The sequence below is a fragment of the Ambystoma mexicanum genome, chromosome 7q (assembly GCF_040938575.1).
Source record: "Ambystoma mexicanum isolate Mex_15411 chromosome 7q, UKY_AmexF1_1, whole genome shotgun sequence".
Classification (NCBI taxonomy): domain Eukaryota; kingdom Metazoa; phylum Chordata; class Amphibia; order Caudata; family Ambystomatidae; genus Ambystoma; species Ambystoma mexicanum.
Window position 1 is genome coordinate 63,770,103 of NC_090941.1, and position 21,167 is coordinate 63,791,269.

General features: G+C 40.5%; 1 protein-coding gene across 1 annotated transcript in view; it reads right to left on the bottom strand.

Annotated features, from left to right (window-relative positions):
- The window catches only part of MXRA5 (matrix remodeling associated 5), a 311,432-nt gene that overhangs the window by 8,979 nt on the left and 281,286 nt on the right, over positions 1-21,167 (bottom strand). Inside the window, exon 5 of the mRNA XM_069640707.1 lies at positions 1,929-7,007. Coding sequence (XP_069496808.1) covers positions 1,929-7,007 — 5,079 coding nt within the window. The remainder of the gene's footprint in view (positions 1-1,928; positions 7,008-21,167) is intronic.

Consider the following 21,167-nt stretch of genomic DNA (forward strand, 5'->3'; position numbering starts at 1 on the left):
GTGGGGAAGTCAAGATTAGAATCAGGTCTCCAGATCCCACATTGACACATTAACCACTAGACAACTTCCCAGTCAACTATGATTGAATATACACCCAGGCCAGTGTGAAATGATGGGAGAAACTGTTCAGAGTTGCAGATAGCTTGCACAAGTACACACAACGTCTAAGAGTTACAGTGATCAGCCCACTGCTTAGACAATTGTCTATGTGTAAAGGGCAAAAGTGTGTTGAACCATATATCACCTCGGTGCAAAAACAAACTTTGCACATACACAATATTGCCTGCACACAAGCACATTTGAAACATGAATAAAAGTTGAGGTTGGCACAAAAAAAAAATGTAAATTCTGTATTCCAGTCCTTCCACATCTCTTAACATTAATTATTGTGTGCTTAGATTTATGATTTACAATGGTCTGTGTATTTGAATTCACGTAAGTGTGTATTTTGTTTGGATTTTTAGATCATTTATATGAATCATTTGTACATGTTTTTGTAAAACATTTGTAAAACGTTGACTATATATTCTGTAGATTTTACTCATTCAAGGGAACGTATAAAGTGAGAAGTGACTTGTATGACAGATGAATTCTGATGTCAGAGACAACCTTCAATATGTTACTGCAGATGTTTTCTAATGTCCTAAAGTTTTCTGACTTCACAGTGAGAACAAATCATCTGACAATTTCACAGGTAAATGGAGAGAAAACTAGAGATGTGCGAAATTTGGCAAGTATGATTTTGTAATTTTGTGATATTGACAACATTGAAAACAACATAATCACTACATCTACGGAGAAAATGTTTTTATTAATTTTTAAAACCCCCAAAAACGATATGAAAACTGTCAACAAAGGTGTTGGAGATCTTCTACACTAACCAAGTGAAAAGGTACCTTTTAGTTTGCTATAAAAAACCTAAAACAATAATGCATCTGCATTTTTTCATAGCAAAATGGACACTGCAAGAAAATAGATTTAAACTAGAGATGTCCAATTAGTTCACTGATCAAAATCATGCAACCTAGTTTTCTGATTTTTTTTCTTATTTGCTTTAATCAAACTAAGTACAACCTCGTTACTAGAGCTATCTCCTCATTTTTCTGATCACATTTTTGAAATTTCGATTTTGTCTGGATTTCATATCAGCAAATTGGGCAAATACTTTTTAATAGAAATGGCCTCTTATTTTGCTGAAACAAAATTCCCTGAAAGTATAATTTGCAGGATTTATTTCAATAATTCCAGGTTGAAGTTTTTTTTAACATTAATGGTGTTTGCTTGCTCTATATATCTCCATCTCTATCTCTATGTTTCCTAAGGACACTCAAAGCATTACAGGATTGAAAGGATATGAGTGAGAAAATGCCTATTGCCAATCACATCTTGGATGAATACAGGAAGACACCTCAACGCTCCTTACCAGCTACTGAATATGGAAACAGACCTCCTCTGTTTTTCATCTATAAGTCCTGCAGTTCTTATCTTTCTTGTGAGTTCCCATATAGAACATCACAACAATTTTGATAGTGATGATCACACACTTAATACATACTGAAACAATTGGAGACCGGTTAATGCCACTGCCAACCTATCATTCCCATGATAATGCTGATATTGCATCAGTTAGGTTTAGGGTGTATTGTGAAAAACTTTTCAAAGCTGGTGGACCGTAAGGATATTTCTTTATCTAGCATATCTCAAAATCCAAGCTGTTGAGAAAAGAGCGGGTAGAGGCAACATACACATATCATTGCTGGAACCATAGAAGAATAAAAACCTCTACTGATGAAAATGGAGAAATGTGTGTTTTGCAGCCTTACAATGGTGTAATTCTTAGAGTTGAATTATTATTGTAAGTCTGAAATTTTGATATTTCTTTAATACTCTTTGCATTTAGATATCTAAATAAAATGACATTTTCTTACCTGTTGAGACTTTTGTCCATGTCAGGAAAGGCTTTGGTTCTCCAACTGTGTCACATGGGAAAAGTGCATCCATGTCAGCAGCAATAGCTAAATTGGGATATCCTTTTGTTGTTATTCTAGGCATCTCCTTGAACAATTTGAAAACAGATGAAGATTGTACAGTACTTGAGTTACTCACATTAGACCCTCTCACATGTGGTAATGATGGTATTTGCTGATTATTATAATTGTTATTTCTGTTGATCAAAAGAGTTGGGGATGGATGGGGTGTCAATATTTTAGGAATGGCAGATGTAGTAGTGGTCATCAAATTAGTAGTAGGGGATGGTTTTTGAGTGGTGGTAGTCCTGGTCATTGGCAACACTGGGGCTACTGTGGTCTTTAGAGTGGGCCGTGTTGTCATATCAGAGGTTGAGGCTATTGCAACATTTCTTTCCCTTACCTCAGTTGGTGGTTTTGGAAGGTAAGGTAATAGTGGCTTTGACGTGACTGCTGGCCGATTAAAGGTTCTTGTCCGGTTAAATATAAGTGGAATTCTCGGGTTCACATAATATGGTGCACCTTGGTGTGGAATTCTTCCAGCAGTGCCTTTGCTATCTGTAACATAGTTATTTCCAAATAACCGATGGTTAATAGTTGTTCTACCATTTCCCTGATTGCTAAATCTTCCGGGAAAGATAGGATTTGGCCTGTACATTTGAATGGGAGGTGTTGTTGGATGGATTGACTGTTCTTTCCTTTCCTGCACTTTTTCTGCTGCGAACGCAGTTATCTCAGGCTTGTTGGTAAAATGTAGAGGAGTGTTGGTTACAAAATATCGAAAGGGTCCACGTGTCAGTAAATATGGTGGTTTGATTGTGCCTTGTATTTGATTGTACCGAGGTGGAACTGCACCAGGCCACTGATTAAAATTAGGTGAATTTCCAGGTGGGCGGCGGAAGTGTGGACTCAGTAATAAAGTGTTGTTTAACTTTCCATCATACATTTCTTTTGACACCTTTTGGTTTAGATTGGTATTAATTCTGTTCTGGTGTGAGAAAGAGGTACCATCCTCTTTTTGCCGAGCTATCAGTTTGGTTTCATGATTGCCTTTCCCATCATGCTTTCCAGATTGTGGTGATTCAACTTGGTTGAATACAATGTGCTCCCTCGCCGGTTTGGTAGATTGGACAGGACCTGAGGTGCCTTCAGGAATCGGTGAGGTCAATGGCAAGTCAGTTGCAGGTTGTGCAAGGGGCACTAATGCAATGTGTATAAATGGAGAAGTGGACTCTGTTTTCACTGTCTTTCTTTGAGTAGCTTCAGTCTGCAAACGAGTCACACTTCGTGTCTCTTCCATTGCAGTTGTTTTGGTAGACCTTGCCACTGGAAGCTTAACTGCAGCTGTCCCAGTGTCTATTTGTTTTCTAACATTATATCCTTGTGTTTTATGTGTCACTGAACTGGTGACTGGCTTTCTCGTTGGTTGAACTACAGCAACAGTGCTTGTTTTTGCAGTTTTAGTAATCAAACTGGGTTTCTGAACCATTTCTATAACTGATGGGGCTAGAGAAACAAATGATGTGCTGGCCAAGTCAATGGGCTGCGTAAATATCGGTAGTGTTGTTGTGGATTCTGTAGATGGGGAGGGATGGGCTTCACTTCTTGAGTCAAAAAATAGTGAACCATCTTGAAGTGGAATAGAGGTGCCAGTAGTCAAGGATTGAACTGGATAAGTTGGAGTTGCCATGTCTGCATATTTCAAATCCTCTATGGCATTAACTTTGTGCTGGATTGTATTGTTTTCGGAAACATGATGAAAGTAATTAACATCATATGTTGCCATGGTACTCATCAGGGCTCCATCCTTTGCCAAATGCGCCTTGATTCTGTCCATTTTATTTCTTCTTGTACTGCGTTCATGATTTGCTGGTTGACTTGTCATAGGCAATGTTGTCATAGGCAACATTTTGGCATTAGAAGTAGCATGCATTACAGTTTGGGGATTAGATAACAGTAGTGTAGGCCTTATTTTTAAAGTTGTAACATTCCTTGTAATTTCTGTTGACAACCTCAAGTTAGAGGTTACTGTAGTTGCTGGTGTTATTTTTGCAGGCTGCATTATGGTTCTATGTGTAATGTCAGAAAACATTTCTGGTGTAGGTGATGTTTTGGAAGATTGCTCTATTTCAGGTAATGTTATATGTGGATTTTGAAGGGAAGGTACATCGGGTAGTGTCCTGGGGGTGGGATTAACATTCTTTTGTCTATGACGAAACCTATTTGGCCTCAAACGTCTCCTCCCATTTGGTCTTCTTCTACCATTCTGTTGGGAATGATTTGCCATAATTTTGGCGGTTGTAGACTTTTGATGTGGCATAATAGTTGCCGGTGGTGATGTTGTCTTTCTGATTGGAACTGCGGTAGTTATCCAGCCTGCTTCCTCCACAGTATTTGCCAGGATAAGACCAATGTCTGTTGTTGTTTTAGGCATCATCTTGTGGTCTACATGTTTAGAAGTTCCTCTGTAATGTACGGTAGATTTTCGCTGAGTGTCATCTCTTTCTGTGCTAGCCTGCATTTTGTCTCCAGTGTTTCCCCTGCCAGAGGAGACACGTTTTGTATTTGGTACACTTCTATTTTCCATTCTTAATGACTTCTCTGTAGGCGCTTGTGGCAGAGGAAAAAACCCATGTTTAGTACCAGTGGCAGCTGTTGTTTGTAAGTGTGTAGCTGAACTAGTAGTAGAAACAGATGAAGCAATGTCACCATTTATTTTATCATCAATAAGAACAGGTATCAAAAGTGGATCTTCAGTATTTGCAGTCACATCACTGACCTGGACATTTGATTCAGTGTCTGGTAGAAGAGGTGAGTATGTTGGTCTGTAACTGTCCTTAGTCTTAAACATTGTCATGGTTGTAAAGAAACCACGAGAAGTGGGAGGAATATTAAGATGGATTAGTTCATCTTCCCCCTCTTCTGTGATACCGTTCACGCTGTCTTCACTTTGAATTAATGAATCTGTTGCCAAGATCAAATGATCTGAGTCCACTACTGAAAAATAGGGTGAGGAAGCTATGGGCTCTGTTTCTGGAGTGGATAATTCTTCTGGTGATTCTAAAAACTCATATTCACTTAAGTGTTCAATGTTCGCACTTGATGAGCTTTTTATTGTTGGAGGTGCCGTTGGTGCAGCTTTTTTCTTGTGATGTGTCACTGAAACGCTACCAGATGTGGTTGTGTAGAGAAGCTCATCTTCTTCTAAGTGCGGTCCATCTCCGGATGACTCTTCTAGTTCCACTATTGGACCAGATGTTGGTGGAAGCGGGGGCCTTACTATAGGAGAAGGTGGTGTGACTTTACGCCTTATTATGGGAGTGGTTGTCATTCTTGTGGTAGAAATGGGTGGGATAGCTGTTGTGACAGCAGTATTTTTGCCACGCACCTTTGCCAAAATATCGGCCCAATGCTGGGGATCGATTTGTTTATTGCCCATGTTAATCCTCCTCCTAGATTCAAAAACTCTCCTACCCTCTGCAACATTGCTGTCTTGTGTTCCATGTAGCTCTGTAAAAGCTTTCATCTTTCTCCTGTCTTTTTTATTTTGTTTACCACGAGGTCTGGAAGGGCGATTATTTCTTTGTTTAATGGAAACCTCTTTGTCCTTTATGTTAACCGTTTTTTTGGGCACCTCTTCCACTACATCATCTCCTGAACCATTCTCATAGGATAATACAATCTCTTTGCCCTTTTGAGAATTTTTTGAATCTGGATACTTTTTTACTTTTTGCCTATTAGGTGATTTGTTTGAAGGTTTCTTATTTACTTTAATGTTTACTGTGTAGCGATCCATCCCATGTTGATTGACAACCACACATCTATAAAAGCCACTATCACTGACTTCACTGTTTTGAACCAACAGAGTACCATTATGTAGTACGTATATCCTCGATGTGTTGGAGTATTCATCACGAATTTTGTTGTTTGGAAATATCCAGTTTAACTGTGCCTCAGGTACTGCAACAACAGAACATGGCAACATGATTGGTTCTCCAGCAACTCTTTCAATCACTTTGATAGTATCCATTGGATACATTTCTGAATGTTCAACCACAACTCTCAATGACATTATATCCATAGCATTCTGTACCTGGGCAATGCAATGATACAACCCAGAATCAGAATGCTCCACAGCATTGATAACTAATTGTCCACCACTTGTGATGGAGATCCTGCTGTTGGGGTTGCTGTATGGAGCTTTTATTCTGTTTCCATCTGGAAGCATCCACTCTATGGAGGGTCTATCCGAGGACTTCACATTGCAGCTCAAATGACAGGCCGTTCCTTGGATCACGCTCTTAGATCCTTGCACTTTCTCATTTTCCTCGATCATAACCCAGCTATTTCTTTGGTAGACTACATCCTTCACTTGGATCGACTGAGAGAACTGAGTGAAAAAGGACAGTGTGACTTTAGTGGCAGTGCTTTGGCGCCTGTTTAATTGAAGATTTATTATTGGCTGCATGAGCCATTCAGGCTGAGTGCAAATATGAGCTTTCACCCCTGTGTAGTAATATGCATCATGGTTCATATCTTGCTTGTAGCGGTAGCTTATCTTGGGGTCTTTGTTGAGCATGAGCCCTCTCTGTAACTTGACTGGGACTTCACTGTAATAAGCAATAAGCTTCCACAACTTTTCATAGTTTTCTCTATTCATAGGGCATTCAAAATCCAAGGAAAATGTGGCATTGACATCAATTTCCTCAGGCAGGGTCTGACTTAGGAGAATCTTCTTGAAATCCTTTGACTTCTTGATTTGGCACTCCATGTTTACAACATTTCCATGCTCATCCGTCATGTTCAGGGAAACGTTACCTAGAAAGTTCTGAAATTCTTCCATGGAGAGCAGTTCACTCTCGCTGTCATCCTCAATGTTGTTGCTGGTGTTTTGCTTGAGAGGCGAGTATATAACAGGCCTTTTGCAAGAAATATCATCCAGGGTTTGAAGCTCCTTCTTTTCCAGATGTTTGGGGTTGGAGCACATTGCACACAGCTGTCCACCTTCATATGCTTTATCCTTTTTACACTTCAACACACCTTAGAGGGGGAAATAAGAGCAAATCAGTATAGTAGTTGCATTTTTCAAAATATTAACATTAATTCTTGTCCGACACCACTTTAGCTAGAATGTCCTATGATTCAACACGAAGTAAACTATATTATTCTCCATCATTTGAACTGGTAACCTGGCAATGTCCATCATAAATTGTCACAAAGTAATGTTTAGTGAGATAGCAAACAGGTTGTGTTCTTAGCACAGAACTATGCAAAGTTATGTTTCCAGGATCGCAGACCAATTAAAAACATTTTAAAACTATTTCTATATTTTTACATGAGCACTCTTCGATACTCTGTATGCACATTTTTAAAGATAATGCACAGGTTTGCACAGGGGATTCACTAACGTGTTAAATAACTACAGTTCTTTCTTTTTTCACCCACATATTTTCATTAAAATTGTAATTAGTTGGAAGGAATTTGTAGTAATAAATGGTATACATGGATGAGCCACTTCTGCATTGCTGACCCCTCTACATCCTCGATACAAGATCAGAGCAGCAGGGGATAAGTTACTGTTTTCATGTTCACTATTCCGCATCCAAACTTTCAAAATGGCTTCAAACTTAAAAAATATTTGATTTATGTTCAGGCTTGATTGAAGTTATTCAGAACTGTGGTTTAGGGTTTTGAAGAAAGTGCTGATATTGTTAAATTTAAGAAATTGAAAACCCCGAACCGTATAGTATAGATAGGGGGCGGGGGGTTGAGTGGTATGCTCAGGTCTCGCCAAATAATTAATACCAGTTATTTAGTACCTGAAGTATAAAAGCTGAATTGAGATCAAAGCAACAGTCCTCACTTAGATATGTGCTTGGTATTATCACACTGTTGGAGTAGAGCAACAATTTTAGAGACACATAGGACGGCACCATAGCAGCAAGTGTAGAGCAGAATGGGCTAGAAAGCTGAAACCAGGAAGTGGAGCAAAACAATTTATTATGGCAGATCTAGGAGGAAACACTGTGGAATTGAATGCTTAGTAGGCAGGGCCTAAGAACAAAGAGGCGGAGGAATAAAGGACTTATTGAGCTGCAGCGAAGAGGTTGCTGTTTCAATTCTTTGGAAAACTATAAAGAAGAGACAGAGGGGAAAGTTAGCAGTGGGCCGAGCAGGACATAATTCATCTTGAGATCTGCAGCTAGTGTGCAGGGCATCAGAGATGGTGTACAAAGCAAGTGGGGAGCCACTGGGAATCTTCGTACTTGCTGAGTGGGAATAGGGAGCAAAAGACCTGGGAACAGTGGTTAGAGAAGAGACAGGACATGGTTGTTATAATCTCGGCACATTGTGTTTCCCCCAAGCTTTCCCTTGCTCACCTAGTTGTAGCTTTGAACGAGCATTAAAGGCTAGATCATACGAACATAGCGGTGCTGACATGAACAGAGCAGAACTTAATATGTTTTACAGTTACAGAAGCTTCATGCAGGCAAGCTATAAACAAATATACTGTTTATCTATGAATTGAACGAAAATGGTTCGTTTACAAAGATAACACAAAAACAAATATGTTTAGTTTTGGAGTGTGTTACATGCAATGACTAAGTAGTTGCAGGAATATGGGTGGCGGGGGGGTTGTGGGAGGTTTTCTGTGTCCCAAATATGTGTTTGGCACAATTGGTGCTTTAAAGCAGTTACATAAGAAGTGTGCCTTCCTAGAAAATATTCATCATATTGAAAATGTATCATCGACTGTCAATTTCTGTAAGGAGAGATGGTCTCGTATGTTTATTCCAAAATATATTTCTGCTTACCCTGCCCTGCACATCTCTCGGACATACTTGCTACTTAAGTTTAATATTTCGGTAGCTTTATCACCGAAAAGCTGAAAGAACAAACTAGTATATCATCACACATATTGTCGGTTGTGTGGCAATATTGTTAATGAAACAGTGTTCCATTTGATTACGGAATGTGAAAGTCTTGTGTCTTTACGACTTAAATATTTCAAGGCATATAATAATGCAGTAAATGTGATTGAAATACCTTCACTATGGTTGGATTTCATCCAAGGCAACGATATTAACCTATTGTTCTTTATTGTGAAGTTTTATCTGCACGTAGTTGACATTTTTAAATGTCTCCAAAAAGTTGATTTGTGTTTTTAATCAGATTGTAATGAAAATGCTGAATGTATTTTATACTTATTGTATGTTGTGTTATACAAACCTTGTTGCTAAATGTATATCAAATAAACTTCAAACTTTAAAAAAAAAATATGTGTTAAGTGAACCCGGGTAAACTGCTAGGTGCATTCGACAACTGTACCCTGGGTGTGTCTGTAAGTGCCTCTCTGTATGCTGGGCCATTCACAGGGTGTCTCTCAATAGGTGTGCTTGCCCTGTCATCAGCAGTGCCAGTTTAGTGATGGAAGAAAGGAAGACTATTGGATGGTGTGAGCGCTAATATCAACCACGCCAGTACAGTGCACTTCTCTAATGAAGTAACCACAGCAAACAAGCAATTCCGGTTAACGGCACCAGTATGTGACACGTCCAAGCATGGACTGCAGCAATGCTATTTATTTGGGTGCAATTACACATTGCACAAATGTCCTGGATATGCCAACTGTTCAAGGGGTCAGAGCACGGGGTAGGGAGTCTCTCAAGTCAAATGGCTATAGTCTAGAGTTTGGGAACAGTGCAGAGCATCACCTTCAGAAGTAGTCTTTGCTGACCTTGTGCATTATTTATCTTTGAGTGTCTTCTTCTTCTTCGTCTGTATGTCTTGCCTCAGAAAGCTAGTCATGATTTAGAGAGAGTTTGACAATATATGGATGCAACACATTGATTTGTGAAGGAAATCAGTAAGTGAAAAGGGTTGTATATCCCAGTCCTATGGTTGCATCCACTCATTGTGACAGTTTTCCATCTTGCGAAAGTGTCAAACCCTTATGTATTTTTTATTTTTACTAAATTAATCAAATTAAACAGAGAATTTAATCTCAGGAAGGGAAATCTGCTTATCAGATTCCCCTTTCATAAGATACATGCCAAAAAAGCATAGGGTACATGTGTGCCCTGCTGGATCAGTACCTGTTCTGTGGTGCCTCCTCTCCAGTGGCACAGAGCAGGTTCAGAGGTCGTAGGAACCCATTTAAAAGCTGCAGCCACAGACAAGTCTCTGCGGCACAGGGGCTGCATTTAAGATATGCACCCTGGTTCCAAAAACTACATAACTATGAGGATGCTATCTTGGTGGTGTGTTAAACTGTATATAAAAGCCATACTTGACTCTAAGGTATGGTGGTCAGCATTTCCATAACTAGCCAGGGCAAAGCATTTGATATCATACATGTGTCAGCCATGTGAGCACTCCTGTCAGGCTGTCCTTGCTGCAGCCATGAGGATTGTAGCCCAGGGGATTGTCTCTCTTTGTTCCATTGTGATGACAGTTAATACCCTCCCCAGAGAGACAGACACTCCTCAGAAAAAAGGGCACAACCATCACAAAAGCAGTAGCCCCACCTCACACCAGGGTGCTGAATACCAAAAGGCTTTTGATTCTATTGAGCAGGGAAGGTGTTGGTGTTAGTGTAGGCAGAGGAAGATCTTAACAGCTGGAGAAAGAATCCACCATCTTGGTTCTCTCTGTCTCTGTCTCTCCTTCCTGTCCCCTCCACTTCCTGTAGCTCAAACCATTCTGGGTGTGATACCAAAAGGCAAAGTCCACTGATTCCAAGAACAGCAATTGGACCCCTGAAGCAGGATTGCTTTAGTCCAATAACCTGTGTAATATTACCTTTAAAAGGAGTGCTCTCCCACTCCTTCTGTGATTCTCTTCTGGACAAACACTGATGGAAAAATTAATTGGACATCTGTTGGGAAAGTTGTTCTTTCCAATGTCCTCCGCCAGTGAGATGAAGACTGAATATCCAAGGCAGAGGCAAGCTCTGTCCCGTAACCTTCCCCAGGGACCATTGATGTTGCACTGCTCCTTGGACAAGCCCTGCCTCTTTGCCAGCCACAACAGTATCCAGGACCCCAAGCGTGCTGAAGAGCCCCTGCAGTTGTGTGCCATCCACCCTGTGTCTGGGAGCCCAAGAACAAGGACAAATCTATTCCTTGAATCCCTTGACTGGCATTTCCAGATACCTATGTGTCAAGACAACAGCATCCCTGTTTTCATGTTGTTGAACACATTTGAACCCCACCTGGAGCCCATTCGACCTAGTAGAACCAAGAGGATACTCTGGTGTTGTCTTTGACAATCAACCAATCTTCGAACCTCTCTTCTGCACCTCGAGCCAGTTCGCTGTCACACCACACCAGCTGAGCATGACGTTGCTATGGCTCAAAATTGAAGCCCATTGTTGCACCCGCTGACTTCAAACCACTTCTTTGAACCACCAGTATCTCTGTTATCAATTATCATGGACAGTTGACTAGACCCTGGGGCATTGTTCACCCTGCAATCTTCAAATGCTGCACAGGAGCAGCCTGACTCAAACTGCGAATCAAGTCACCAGCATCTTCGCTATCAAACTGACAGTCGAACTGACCCAGATGGCTATTCCGTTCCAGTGAAAAGTGCTTCGAGCCACCCTTTGAACCACCAGCATCTTTTCTGCCAGTCTTCATCATTAGTTGGACCAACCCTGGTGTCCTCATTGAACAGTGAGCCTCAATGCTGCATCGGATCGCTCGTCTCGTACTGCAAATCCAGTCACTATCATCTTCGCCCTCGAACTGAGTATCAATTCAATACAATTGTATCTTGATTTTGGCCACAGCCATAAAATAATACATGCACAAATTATAGAACTGTTAATCTATAAATAATTTATAATAATGATTTATAATGTCATTGCCAATATTCAAATACATTGTTTAAAAAGGTAATCACAAAAACATGTAAAAAGACAGTTCTGAATTTCATTACAGAGTAAAACAGGTCAGAGTTGGAACATTTTAGAGCCAGGTTCGACATGCTGGAAGGTATCATTTGGAAAAAAATATTATGTCTCCTCTCCAATGCTGTGCCGATACCAATTGTAGGACTGAAGCTGGGTTTCTCTTCCCTTTACGTTTAGGGCATGATAAAAGAGACCATAATCTTTATATAATTGCATACAGATCTGAATCGTCCTATCCGGGGATTGCTGGGGGGCTGCCATGCACAGAAGTCAGTATGTCTGCCTTAACCATATTAATAAGAGGCTCACTTCTTTTGTGTCCTCTATTGATTGGCACATTGACTGGGCTCTTCCCTATGAACAGCTAAAAGGACACTACAAAAGAAAGCCCGCTTCTGGGACAACATCTATAATTATGAATTGGCAAGGGGGAACAAACCGATCCTGTACTAAGTGAATTTGACATACCGCTATCTACAGCCACAGCCTTATGTATTAAAATTCCTGTACCCTAAGATTAGACAATCTTATCTGCTATTGTGCATGAATCAACTTCCCTGTCTGGCAATCAAGGGCTCCAGGGTAGGTGTATCACCTAATAACAGTGGTAGTAGGTTGTGTATGGAAAGGGAGGTTTGGGACACCATAAAGCATCTATTTTTGGAGTGCACAGGTCTTATTAACCTCAGATCACATTTCTTGGAAAAGTTTGGTGCATTGTCCCTCCTTTATTAACACACAAGGCTTTGGCTTTGTTACTTGAGGGGCAACCAAGTATCGATGATCATATCCATAATCAAGTTCGGGATGCTATTGTTAGTTGTTTTAAGGAAACTTGCGATTGCCAGATCTTGATCCTGTATTGGTTAACTGATCAATAAAAAGTGGATCAATTTTATTTCTTGGCTTAGCAAGATTGCTTTTTTAGGATTGCTTTTTTATGTAATATGAATTTATAATATGTATTATGTATATTTGTATTAACAAACTATGCAATTGGACAGTTTCTATTCATGTGTGAACATTTTACATGTAAACGGTTAACACACGTATGTAATAAATACAAACAATAGAGTAAAAAAGAACCATAAAAATTAAAAATGATCACTCATAAACAAATTAGTGAAGGATGCAACAAGGACAGAGATATTTGGTTCCATAGCTATCTAAGGACATTTTAAAGATTTAAAATTAAAATACTTTTTGTGGGCTGCCCATGCGATCCCAAGATATCTCATTATACATTTTGGGTATTTTCATCAGAAGCAGTTTTGTCATAGAGTTTCTTTGGTGGTTCTAATTTTATAATGGGTAAACAGAGATTCAATAGGTTTCTCCTTGTTATGACATACAAGGGACAATACAAAAGAAATGGTAAGCATCCTCCTTCAAGGTTTTACAGTTTTTGCAATTGTCCTCATTATCATTATTGTTCCAGGAGGTTGTAAAACTCAGCAAAGGTAAGCTTCCCAATCTTACTGCCATCATTAGTGTTTTTACAGATTCAAGAAAAGGTATATCTAGATATTTCTCCAGCTCATTATTACATTTCCTTTCCAAATATTGAACCGCCAATTTCTTACGTTCACTGGCTTTACGAACACTATCTTTATACCATTGTTCATTGTGCATGTTCAGATTATGCCAAAGCAATGGTAACTGCAGTTTGCTTGCCATTTATTTAATAAAAGTAAACCATGGCAGGCCTATCACCCCTTGTTGATTTTGGACATCGTAGAAGCCCTCTTGATATGTATGTAACTATGGGGTGTTCCATAGTTTGAGCCAATATAACGGTGGCTTCAATTTCACCAAATAGTCTGCCCCATTCCACCCCAGTTAAAATTTAGTTGGTATAGTTGAGCTGGTATTTGGCAAACCAAGAAGCCTCTACAGAACCGTATGTTCTTCTTTTACTAAATAGTTAATGTCTGTATGCCTCCATATTTCTGCCCCATATGTTGCGGCCAAAATAGCTGACAGTTTAATAATCTCCATGGTGTGTCAGAAAGTCTTGTCTCCATAGTAATTTGAGAAATTAATAACTGCAGCCCCCCTCCTGGCCAACACAGTCATAGACTTGTCAATATGGCTATGTTATTTAGTAGTACTGTGTATACATATACCCAAATAATCATAGGCTGCTAATTGATCTAATGTTGAATTCCCTATATAAAATGTGCAGTTTCTGTGTTTGGGAATTTGTTAGGGGTGAATGTCATGGTCTTGGTCTTTGTTACATCAATAATAAGGTCATTTTGTTGACATCCTGAAGCAAACATTTTAAGTAGTCACTGAAGCGCCATTGGACCTTTAGAAACCAAGACGGCATCATCGGCAAAGAGAAGCACCCCCATTCCTTCCCTCTAAATGCCAGCATGTCCAATTCTAGGGCATTTATAGTCACAGAAAATGTAATTTATAAATATGGAAAAATAACAAGGGGGCCATCATACAACCCTCTCTAACTCCAGGTAAAAGCCCTGACTCAATATCGCAACATCCTTGTTCCCGTTACTCGCTCACAGAAAACAATCCTAGGCTGCTGGACATAGTAGAGTGATGCAGGGGTTACTGGTAGGGGCACCTCTGTGATAGAGCAGGCAGAAGGCAATTATAATCACACATAAAGAGCTGTCACCATCCAGTGGAGTATCTTTGCACAAGAAGGACAGGGTGACCTTTGGACACCCTAACCCTGTGAGGTATAAGACCTTGTAGGGCGGTTAAGAACTGTATTCCTAATGAGACTTGACACCCAGCATGGAAGGGCCAGCCAATCAGGAAACTTCAATTCCAGGCATGACCGGAAAGTCAAAGCCAGTATTGGGAGACAGCTACTGGCTCACCGGCCCTACAGGCACCATTTGTCTTGCAACCCCCATCCATTCTCCACCCACCCCCTCCCATGGCACCTGCCTCCATCCCTATCCTCCTCTCCAGGCATTTTCTTTATGTTTATTGATAGTTCGTTTTGTTCCATATATTCCTGCGTTTTATTCAGTGCCATTTGAAGTCCATTCTGAGTTTTGGCCAGCAAGATGATTTCATCTGCGTATATTAATCAGGGCACTTTCGTGGCATTTAGTTTTGGTGGGTTTATCCTTGGTTCGTTTTGGCTTTCTCAAAGTCTGATGTGAACAAACTAAAAAATGCAGCTGCTAAGGGGCAACCCTGTTTTAGTCCATGCCAAGTATTGATTAATTTTGTTACTACTCCGTTTGCTGTCATTCTTACTTGGATTTTGGTGTTTGTGTATAGGAGTTTAATGGGTTCAAGTATATCACTCGGACATCCCCATTGTTCCAGTTTAGCCCATAGTAGGTCACGATTGACTTTGTCGTAAGCCAGGCTGAAATCAACATAAGCTACATATATTTGTGTTTTTGTCTTCAGTGCTTCGTGTTTCAGCATATTTAGGATTATCAGGTTTATGTTCGTACCGATGTTACGGACAACTCCGGTTTGTCTTACAGCCAAATGGTTTGCTTGTTTGGACCATATATTGAGTTTTGTTAGAAGCAGGTTGGCGGAAATTTTCCCTAGCGGATCCAAAAGTGCTAGTGGCCGATAATTCATTGGTTCTTTGTTTGCGCCATGTTTGTATATTGGTATCAATGTGGCCAATAACCAGGAATCCGACAGCTTTTTAGTGTGGTTGATGAGCTCGATGATTTCCCCACAGAATATTGCCCAAGCTTCTGGATTCTTTTTGAGGGTAGCGTTTGACATGCCATCAGGTCCAGGGGCTCTTGATGTATTTAGCTTCTTAATTGTGTTGGTGATTTCTTCAATATTATAGTCAACTTTCCAGCCCTTTTCGCATGGTAAGTGGTTCTTGTTGGTTTCGGATGTTCTTTCTAGGTATAACTCCGTAAAATATGTTACCCAAGCTGATTCAGTGACGTCTACTATCATTACCTCTTTGCTGTTTTTATTTGGTTTCAGTAGCTCCCATAGGTGTCTCGTGTTGTTGTTTTTGAGTGTCTTCATCATTTGTTCTGCATTTTCTTGATCTTGCATCATTTTTGCATTCCTTAGCCAGTTTTTAAATCTTTGTTTGGCTATTTTTATCATACACCTTTTCGTACGTGGGGATTCTGTTTTGGCTCTCTTTAGTGTCATTTTCTTTTCGTGTTTTTTTTGGCTATAGCTTTATTGTATGTATATTTGGGTGTGAGTTGAGGCTGGTCTTTCTGTTTCTCTGTTAATCGAAATTGTTTGACTATCCATCCATAGTTGATTCTATTGGCATCTTCTAGTGACGAGAACTTGAACCTTTCGGTGAGCATTGTTAGTTTGTTCTGTGGGATCTTGAGTCTGTTCATTCTAGTCGTCACTGTGAGTTGAGGGATGTTTATTCTTGGGCACTCCATGATGTTCATTTCCCACGTGCGCTTGAGTATGTAGTGATCACTATATTTACCATCTATGTTCGCCGCTTTAGTTCGAGATTGGGGTATTCCTTTAGTGGTGAAAATGTAATTGATAATTGATTTAGTTTTCCCGCGCGACCCAGTAGGATCTGGTATGTTTGTTTCTTTATTAACTTCATCCCAGCGTTCAAAATTCCTGTTTTGAAATTCGGTAACCCATCTCCGTACTCGTTGTTCGAGAGCATGTTCTTCCATTATTTCCCCTTCGTCATTGAATAAATGGAGGTTAAGGTCACCACATATGACAAATTCTACACCTTCATATTTCTGGCAGTGCTATCTATCAGTGACATTATTGAATCTATCACTGTCTCCTCTTTAGTTTTTCTGAGGTTCCAATAGACGTTTGTAATGCTTAGATACAAATCTCTGGGGCTCGGTGGAATTGGAGTACACCTTAGCTGATTTGTTGTGTCAATTTTCAATATCATATTTTGGCCCCAGCCACTTATGTTATGGTATACAATGACTTCTGCATTCAAATCTTGCTTGATTAGCGTGATGAGACCAGCTGATGGTCGGCCCGTTTTGTTAACAATAGCCGGATTTGTATAGGTGAGATAGCCTTTGCATATTGGGGGCTCAGTCAGCCATGTCTCTTGTAGACATATGATAGTTGCTTCGTTCAATTCTGGTTGATCCGTTTGGAATAGGTGTTGGTGGCCTCTTGTGTTCCATGAGCATAATATAACTGTTTTTTCCTTGTTTGGTATTTGTTGTTACAGGATCTCCTGTCTGTACAGTCCTCTCTGTTCAGTTTTGGGGCTTGTGTCTCTCCAAAAGGGTGAAGTCTCCTGGTTCCATCCTGCTAGTTCTTTCTCTGTCTGGTGATGGTATTTTGTATTTGTATGGTGGGGAATTTCTCTCTTTTCTTCCCTGTATGCCATCCTTTCTTCATACTCTGTGTACGTCATATCTGTGCCATGGCTGATGTATGAAAGCTTTCTGTTATTGTCTCGCCAAGGGATATTGTTGGCATCATTGGTTCTGTTATCATGATAGTCCTCCTCTGTAATAGTAAACCCCAATGTCTTAATCTCTTTGGCGCAAGCTGTTATTTGTCTCATCAATTCTGTTGTGTAACAATATATGCATATTTTTTCCAGTCTTTTCTCGTCGGTGAATTCAATTAATTTAAGGTCTTTGGAATTCAGTTTCCTCAATTTCAGTATTGCTTGTAGGAGGCGAAGTGTGTTTGTTCTATTCATGATAATTTTGGCCTCTTTATCCGATTTTCCTTCTAGTCTCAGATGGCTTGTTTTGGGTTTTCAATGAGGGTCGATAAATTTTGGTTGTTCCAGTTGCATGCTTTCCACCTTGGAGTCATTTTTCTCATTTTGCTCTGGTCCTTCTGAGCTAATGTAACTGGCCTCTGACGATTGGTTCTCGTGGTCTGCTCTCTCTCTGCTTGTTGACGAGAGATTGTAGTTTCCAGAGGGCAGTTTGTCATCCGATATTTCCTCGCAGGATAACTCTATGGATATCTGTGTTCCTGTGTTTGTTTCTTCATAGCAGTCTACTATTATCATTGAAGTCATATTTGTTTGTTGTTCAAATATCGTCGTTCTCATTGAGTTTTCATTCTCGTTATTTTCAATGTCCTGTGTCGAATAAGTAGATAGGTTCATCAACAATTCGATGTTTCTCTGTTCTCTTTCTTCTGTTTCTAAGTTCTGAATTGTTGCATTTTCTGCCTTTTTTCCTTGTCCTTGGGTAGGTTCTTCAACTCCTCTTTTTTCGGACATGTTTCCAATGGCTTTCGTTCTTATTGGCTTCTTTATTTCTGTCTGTTTTAATTTTCTGGTAATTTCCTTATCACTTTGTACCAGGTTTCTGAGGAAAGCTCTCGAGCCTCTCTGTTGTTTTTTAATTTGTTTTTTCGTGCCCTCCATTCTTAATTTATCTGGGGTATCCTGTGTTTGTTGTTCGAATATACAATAGTTCTGGTCCCATTTGCGTTGTTTCTTGTTCTGGCCCATCTTTGTTTCTGCTAACTCCTGATTCTGGTTCGGATATTTTTCGTTTGGCTTGTTCCTTATAGTATCTGATGTTAAATCAATCAAAAGTATATTCGCTCCAGGGCTCGTATCTTCTTGTTGGGATTTATTTTCCATGCCCTGGTTGTTAAAATCTCTTATTTTTGCTTTCTGTCCTTTCATAAATTCCTCATGTAATTTAATCTTCTTTTGGGTCTGTTCTCTGAGGTTATTACTTGTTAGCGAAGTCTTGTAATCGTGATTAGGGCTTCTGTGAGTGAAGCTTTATCCATTCGGTCTTGCCTTGCTATTTCTGCCAGGCGTTGTTGCCAGATGTAACTATTTTTGGCTTCTACACTCAGCCTTTCTTGTATCTTGTATATAAGTTGTTCCAGACTCTTTTGTTTATCGTATATGGAGTTTAAGGACTTTGAGTGTTCATTCTTTGTTTCTATGTTTACTTCCTGTAGTCTTACATATAGTGTCATTGTTTGGGTGGTTACTGCAATCAACATATTTTGCAGGTCTACCATTGTGGTGGCTACCGATTCCTGCTGTTGGCTTGGGTTTATAGTACAGGAACAGGTGGACTCTTCCATCTTGATAGCCTTTCTCTTATCGTGGATACCTTCGTTTAACATTAGGTTCTTTTTTGCTGTTATGACCCCAGAATCGCTGGTCAGAGGGGTCCTAAAGTCCCTAGCACTGTTTTCTGTTCTCTGTCCCAAATCATTGGCAAGTCTTTTCTTTTTTTTATTTGTGTGTTGTAATTGCATTATTGCTTCAATTTCTGATAGGTCCAATGAGAGTTGTTCCAAACGACGAGGGCTTAGTGGAGCTGTCTCTTTCCAATGGTGTTCAGATTTTGTTGCTCTCTGATAATATTGTTTCCATTTTTCCTTTGCCTGAATTGCTTTCTCCTTCTGGGAGAGTGGTTTGCCACCCGCTACACCATTCTTGTTGCCGTGAATGGGCAGCATGATGTTTTCCTTTATGGTTGTTTCTGCTTCTGGTTCTCTATCGCTGGTTTGAATGTGTTCGCTCTTGCTCTGTTGACCTTTTCTCCATTGTACTAGTTGCAACTTTTCAGTTCCTACCTCGATATTTCCAGCATTCTCCTCTTTATCCTAAAATTGCAGTAATATGTTGGCAGTGGCACTACTTGTTGAATTTTGTGTTTTGGTGATTTTTTCAACATTTCTTTCAGCCTCACTTTTATTCTGGGTCAGTGATTGTTTCACTTCATTGATGTTTCCTTGTATGTTAAAATTAGGTACTGTCACTTTAAGTGGAAAGTCTTCTGATTCTTTTCCCATGGCAAAGCGTTCGTGCTCTGCTGCTCCCTTGTTGTTTTCCTTTGAGACTTTGGGCAGCTTCTCTGACATATTTTATTTCTTAAGGCTTGTATGGTGTGCTGGCAGCTCCTCCATATTCAAGTCTTCTCTGTTTGCTTGTTCTTTCATCCGCGCGTCTGCACAGAAAACGAAAGTGCAGCAAGTCGCGCCCCAGGTTCTTCCGACTCAAACCTCAGCCTTACCAGCGTCCGTGCTGAAACCAGGCAGATGCTAGCCTGCTGCGAGATGGCTGTTCGCTCGCCAGCGGAACCCCAAGCACCAACCCCAGTCTCTTGAACCCCACAGGTACCAGGGAGTCTGGATTATGGGGGGGAGCAGGGGGAGGGAGTCGGGTAAAAGGTTGTTGATGTCTGTATTAATGTAGATGGCTAGATGGCTAAGGGGCGCGCTTTATCTTTAAACGTTGGATTATCACGGTATTTGTTCATTTCCCAATATTTACATCCGGCGTTAGGTGGATGTTTTATTCACTTGAAGTATAACCTTGATAGGAGTCTCGCATTCAGCGCGGGGGTCAAAGGACATGGCCCGCAGTCCCCCCACACTATGCTTTTTCTGTTTGGTTCGCGTTACTTGTTATACAATTTTCGTTTTTTGCGTTGGGGTCAAAGGACTCGTCCCGCAGTCCCCCCACACTAGGGTATCACTCTGTCTATTTAACTTGTGTTTTAGGTATCAGATATCAGTCAGTTGTAGGTGTTTTGGGCTTCTGGCAAGACCATGCGGAGCTAACGGGGATTAACAGTTTATTAGGCGAGGAAAGGATTTCCTTACCTCTTGTGGGTGTCTGCTCCCCATCTCTCCGCTGATCCCGCGGACTCCTGCAGACTCCACACTCTGCTCCACACTCCGTGGCCGGTAATATCCTGTTTTCTGGGTTCTGGGCTCCTCCTTCCAGGCAAAATAAAAAACACAGTAGATAGACTCCTGCAGACTCCACACTCTGCTCCACACTCCATGGCCCGCTATGCGGCCACTTGGTGGTAATATCCTGTTTTCTGGGTTCTGGGCTCCTCCTTCCAGGCAAAAAATACCCACAGTAGACAGACTCCTGACTCCTGCAGACTCCACACTCTGCTCCACACTCCACTCATTATGGGTTATACAAATCCATGTGTGTTCAAAGGGAACTTCTTTCCTTTCTTTTCAATTCTCAACGCTGCAATTATCTCAGGCACACGGCTAGGGTGATAATAGTGTTAACACCCAAATGTGTGGTTGGTCATTGCCATTCATTTTCCAAAGCCCTTGCAAGGCCCTTGCTTTGATGGGACCAACTTTGGCCCGGGCTAGATGGCCATTAATGCCCATGACCACCCCAAACACTGCTGTTAACACTACATTAGTACTCATCTGGAAAACGCCATTTGTCCAGCACAGACAGCAGTTAAAACACAGCATCCTCATACCTGGGATACAGTTTAGGACTTTGTGTTACAGCAGGCTGGTGATATAATTGTTTGTCCTGAGTAATTAAGAGCTGAGGGGGAGAGACAAACTTGAGATTAGTGAGAGGG